At 41.6% G+C, this 5494-nt stretch overlaps 1 protein-coding gene across 1 annotated transcript in view; it reads right to left on the bottom strand.

The window, feature by feature from the left end:
* Positions 1-5494, bottom strand: part of triobpb (TRIO and F-actin binding protein b) — an 8843-nt gene that overhangs the window by 2441 nt on the left and 908 nt on the right. The window contains exons 6-11 of the mRNA XM_016261082.1: positions 4175-4586; positions 3115-3292; positions 2057-2159; positions 1788-1947; positions 1265-1375; positions 652-738 (exon numbers count right to left, since the gene is read on the bottom strand). Of these exons, the coding sequence (XP_016116568.1) occupies positions 652-738; positions 1265-1375; positions 1788-1947; positions 2057-2159; positions 3115-3292; positions 4175-4586 (1051 nt within the window). The remainder of the gene's footprint in view (positions 1-651; positions 739-1264; positions 1376-1787; positions 1948-2056; positions 2160-3114; positions 3293-4174; positions 4587-5494) is intronic.

The following is a 5494-nucleotide window of genomic DNA, read 5'->3' as shown; positions in this document are numbered from 1 at the left end:
CGTCTCACCCGCAAAGCCCTCTGCATTGCAGGTGATCCCACCCACCCGACACACAGCTTCTTCAGTCTGCTGCCATCAGGGAGGAGACTGCGGAGTCTCCAGGCCAGGACCAGCAGACTGAAGGACAGCTTCATCCATCAGGCTGTCAGGAAGCTGCCCCCCTCTTGCCCCATGCACCACTGAACTCTGACCTTATTTGTATAGTTGTATTTTATATTTAATCTGTATCTATCTGTATTTATGTTCTACTGTTAGTGTTATCTGTATGCACCAAGGGTCTGAGAGTAACGCAATTTCAATTTTCTGTATGTATGTGCTGTACATGTGGAAGAATTGACAATAAAGCAGACTTGACTTGACTTGAGTTACACACATACACACACAGAAAACGCGTTACACATGCATTACACACGAGAAACAGATTTGTTACACATTAGACACGCATTACACATGGGACACATGTTGGATATGCGCACACACACGAAACACAAATGCGTTACACGGACACGCACTTTACACACAGGAAACGTGTTAAACACAGGAAACACACAGACACGCATTACAAACAGGAAACGACTACACACAATATATATGAACACAAACACGAACTATACACACACACACACACACACACACACACAGGTGTGTTACCATGGTGAGGAAGTGCAGCTGGTTGCGGAGGCTGTTGAGCTGTTTGTGTAAGTACTGCAGTTCATTCTCTCGCACACGCAGCAGCACCTGCCACACACACATGATCAATGCAGCACTTGAGATGAAGAAACAAAACACAGCAGAGGTTTGATTTCAAGCAGAAACACTTCAAACATTATTTAAAGTAGGGCTGGGCGATACGGCCAACAAAAATTATCACCATAAAATTTTCCATATCGGTCGATATCAGTAATTATCACGACAAATGTCAAATCTTTATTTCTTTCAAATTTAACGGCAGATTTTTGCTCCTGAATGAAAGTTGTAAAAACCAGGCAGTTGTGGTTTTAAATGACTTTCCAAACAAGTGAACGATTGAGGTAAAATACTGAGGTAGAATCTGCTGAAATGAAGTACATGTACAAGTAGTGTTCTTTTATTCATTTGTAGCGCTTGTTTTTTGACATTCCTTGACAAATAGGGCTAGTGATTACTAATCGATCTGATTCTGATTCAGTCTGATATTGATTAGTTTGTGGTTATATCATGTGCATTGCATGTGACAGGAACTCATTCCCATGTTACAGTGGGTGATATGCAGTCACTGTGTCACCTGTGTCTCACACCACGACCTCTCAGTGCTGTCAGTCAGTCCGTCTGACCCTTGACCTGTGACCAGAGACCGAATGACCTTCACCTCCTCCGACAGACGCGCCTGCAGATCCTACACACATACACATAAAATTAATGCTGCACGTTCACACACAACGAACCCATTCAGCCTCAGACTGCAAAACAAGGTAACTGCAAGATTAAAACACCAATAATATCCAGAATAAATAGATTCTGTGCATATGCAGGACTTTTAATTATAAGCAAGCCTGAAATACACCGGGACTCTTATTTTGAAGCGTCTGTGCTTCACTACACACAGCTGCGCCAGATGAAAGATCTCTTTCCACATGTGAGAATATTAATCTGCAGTATTCATTGATTGCCTGTAGAATGTGTGCTTTTCATATTTGTTTAATGATATAATAGACTTTTAAAGCGTAATAATGACGTAACGGCGTTCCGTCACTCCTTCTGTTTGACTTTAGTGGCGCTCAAACTGAAGTTCTTGCGGTGTGTCTGACCTGGTTGTCTCTCTTCAGCTGCTCCATCTGTGTATCTTTCTGGCTCATCAGTCGGTCCGTGTCCAGGCTGTGCTGCTGCGCTCGGTTCAGCTCCACACACTTCTGAGAGTATCGCTCCGACAGAGACGCCAGCTCACGCCGCAGAGACGCCAGCTCCGCCCTACACACACACACACACACACACACAGAGAGAGAGACACAGACAGATGAACTCCAGACGCCACTCCTGCAGCGCACGCATGCGTGTGTGCGTGTGTGTGTGTACTCACTGTTGTGGTTTGTCGAGCGTGTGAGAATCCTTCCCATGAGTATCTCTGAGTTGTGTGGTTTTCTCCAGCTCTTCTCTGTGTGCTTTCTGTAACGCCGCCATCACTGACAACACAAACACACTCCATTACACACGTTATAACATTTTGAAAATAGAAATATGAGATGAAATGATACGTTTAATTATGAAAGTAAAACCGCCAGTAGCCGTCTTAATGAGTGAGTCACAGAAGCGTTCATTCAAATGATTCGTTCGAAACAGCCGATTCGTTCTGGAACTAGGTAAGAATGAGTCACTCCAGCGGTTGGTTCAGTGAAAGTGTTCAGTGTGTTGCTCGATATGCTGCGGCTGAACTGAACTGCTGGAAATATTGCTTAATATTGTACATTATAAATATAACCTTTGCCAACATATCTTCAATTCTGGGTGCCAGAGAAACATCGCTACTCGATAAAAAGGATTTTTGACATTAAAGCACTATGATTTGAGAGGCAAATGTCAACGAATTTAAAGTTTGACGAGACGAATCACTAACGGTTATTTTAATTTAGTGTCAGACTTAAGCTAAGTTTGAGAACAAATAAAGACGCTTGCTGTTTTCCACATTACTCTCTCTCTCTAGATATTCAGCTAATGTGTTCATACTTTTCCTTTTTGAAGTGGCAAAACCCTGGCCTTGTAAATACTGAATACATCCTTTATGAATGCAGTCAGTGTGGAAGTGTTTCTGATCTGGGCAGACGCTCTCGTTCTCTGTATTAGATATACATAGTCATGTTTTAATTTAGTCGGGCAAGTGTTTAGGTGTGTGACTGGAGCGGGAGTCATGAGAGAGTCATGTGCATTTGACTGGAGCGGGAGTCATGGAAGAGTCATGTGACTGGAGCGGGAGTTATGTGAGTGGAGCGGAGTCACGCGACTGGAGCGGGAGTCATGTGAGAACCATTTGACTGGAGCAGGAGTCATGCGAGAGTCATGTGACTGGAGCAGGAGTCATGCAAGAGTCATGTGACTGGAGAGCAGCCGGTGAAGCTCCGCCCACAGTGATGAGTGGCATACCTCGTGCAGTGGCGTCGCTATCCTCCTGCAGCAGTGCGTCTCTGTCCCGCTCCAGCGCTCTGATCTGCTGCGTGTGCTGCTTCTCCAGCTCCTCCAGCGCCACCCTGTGCACACACTCCATCTTCTGCAGCACCTCCCCGCAGCATGCCCCCCGCTGCTGCTGCCTCAGACACACCACCTGCAGGAGAGACAGAGAGAGAGTGGGGTAAAGCCTCCTGCAGGACCTGCACAGGAAGTGTGAAAACACACACACACACACACACACAAATGACCGTCAATTAGCTTTATAAAACGGTCATTTGTTCTGACGATCGCCATGTTAACCCTTATAACGCATAAACCATCTTCAGTTTTGTCAAAAACAGTCAAAAATGTTTCACATTCTACCATGTTTTCACCCAAAAAAATAAGAGATTGTTTCGAATTTTTAAATAATGCTTCAACTAAATCAAAACCAGCGTGATGCATATTTTACATATTTACATATGATGAAGGTTCAATTTTGCATGCTGCAATGGTTAATCAAAAAAATGTGTATGAGATATGTGAAAGAGGCTCAAAAAATGTAATACATATATTTTGTAAAAGTATTTTTCAAATGTAGCTAACAACAGTGTATTTTTTATATTTTAATATCCTAACATGATGTGTATGAGCTGCTCTACAGCAGAACTGAATCTTGTTTGCATCACTGACACACTACTTACTGGTCGACACTGTAAAGCTGCTTTGACACAACTGTCAAATTATCGTTTAAAGCGCTGTAGAAATAAAGGTGACTTGACTTGTAAAATTAAAGTTAGTATCAGAGTCAAAATTGATCTAAGTTATATCTCTGAAAGACACTTTCCCACAAATATCTAAAAAAACAAATCAAGTGTATCTTGATAGTCTGGACGTGTTTTCATAGTAAAACCGGTGCGTTTTTAAGAATTCTTTCAGGTTTCTTCAGCTCAGAAACGCCCTGAATGCGCTATACAAGGGTTAATGGTGTCTCTGTGTTCTATTCAGTTCTCATAAAGTCATTCATGAGAGCATATAGACTTTGTTCACACACTACCTCCCTCTCCAGCGCCTGATTGGCTGACGAGCCCATCAGCGGGAGTGACCTCGTCTCTTTGAGTGGCAGCCGCTCAAACGCCGTCCACTTCCTCTCAACCTCCTCCTCTATCCGTCTCTGTTCGGACAGCTGCCCCGCGCCCTTCCGTGACAGCACCGCCTCCCACTGGTTGTGGGCGTCGTCACGCGGCCGCTCCTCCTGCCATTGGCTGTGCTCTCTCACCTGCCCCTCCCCCGACTCTCTCTGATTGGCAGAGGCAGGAGTAGAGGGCGTGGCTACAGGTGACAGCTCAACATAGTCAAATTTGCTGTGGGCGGGGTTTGCGGTGGCGGAGGAGGCCTCTGATTGGCTGCGGAGGCGGAGGGATGAGGAATGACGGGTGTTTTCTTTATCGCTGCTGCAGATGGGAAGCCTGAAACACACAAGCACAGATCCACCACGTCAACGACTCATTAGTGTCTCATCAGCACTGCAGCTAACGAGTGGAGTCGATTAACCTGCTGATCATCAGATCGAAATCATGCTCAGTGCTCTCCATCAAACTGACGTCTATTTAATCCACGCGTGGCGCAAAATATAAAGGCTCTGAAAGAAAGCGGTGATAAGAAAAAGACACTGACTGAAGCAGAACAATTACAGATTGAAAAATCAATCAAGAAATATAGTTCTATAGTAATAAAACCATTGTAAAATAAAAAAACTAAATGTAAAACGATAATAATAGAAATAAGCATTATTAATCTTATGACGTAAACATTTTTCTTTTATGAAATTTAAAAATAATAAATAGTAAATCATAATATTACTACTGTGTCTAATTAAAAAAAACAAAAAAAACAATTTAATATTTAACAGTTAAATATGTAAAAAGCAACAGTAATACGACTATTATACTGTAATATAAAAGTGAGTATAATAAGCATTATTATGAATGTACTGTATTGACTATTTTCAATATATTTAGTTTATTAACTAACATTAATAGAACTATTATTCTTTAAAAATGAGTATATAATTAATACTAATTATTACCGTTATTAAATATATTTATATAATTAAATTATAACATTTTATAAATGTTACTATTGTAATGTTACTATTATATTGTAAGTGTTTAACAATAATAATAGTTATTATTAAAAAAAAAAATTTCACAAACCATTGTTTTTAATAATAATAACCTTATTTTGCAGAACAAGAAGTAAAATTATACAAAAAATTCATGTCTGTCTTAATTTCTGTGCTGTCACTGTGCGAGTGTGTGTGTGTGTGTGTGTGTGTGTGTGTTTGTGTGTGTGTGTGTGTGTGAGTGAGTGAGTG

The sequence above is a fragment of the Sinocyclocheilus grahami genome, unplaced genomic scaffold, assembly GCF_001515645.1.
Source record: "Sinocyclocheilus grahami isolate Dianchi unplaced genomic scaffold, SAMN03320097.WGS_v1.1 scaffold2295.1, whole genome shotgun sequence".
NCBI lineage: Eukaryota > Metazoa > Chordata > Actinopteri > Cypriniformes > Cyprinidae > Sinocyclocheilus > Sinocyclocheilus grahami.
The sequence above is the reverse complement of the archived record's forward strand: the minus strand, read 5'-3'. Positions and strand labels throughout refer to the sequence as shown.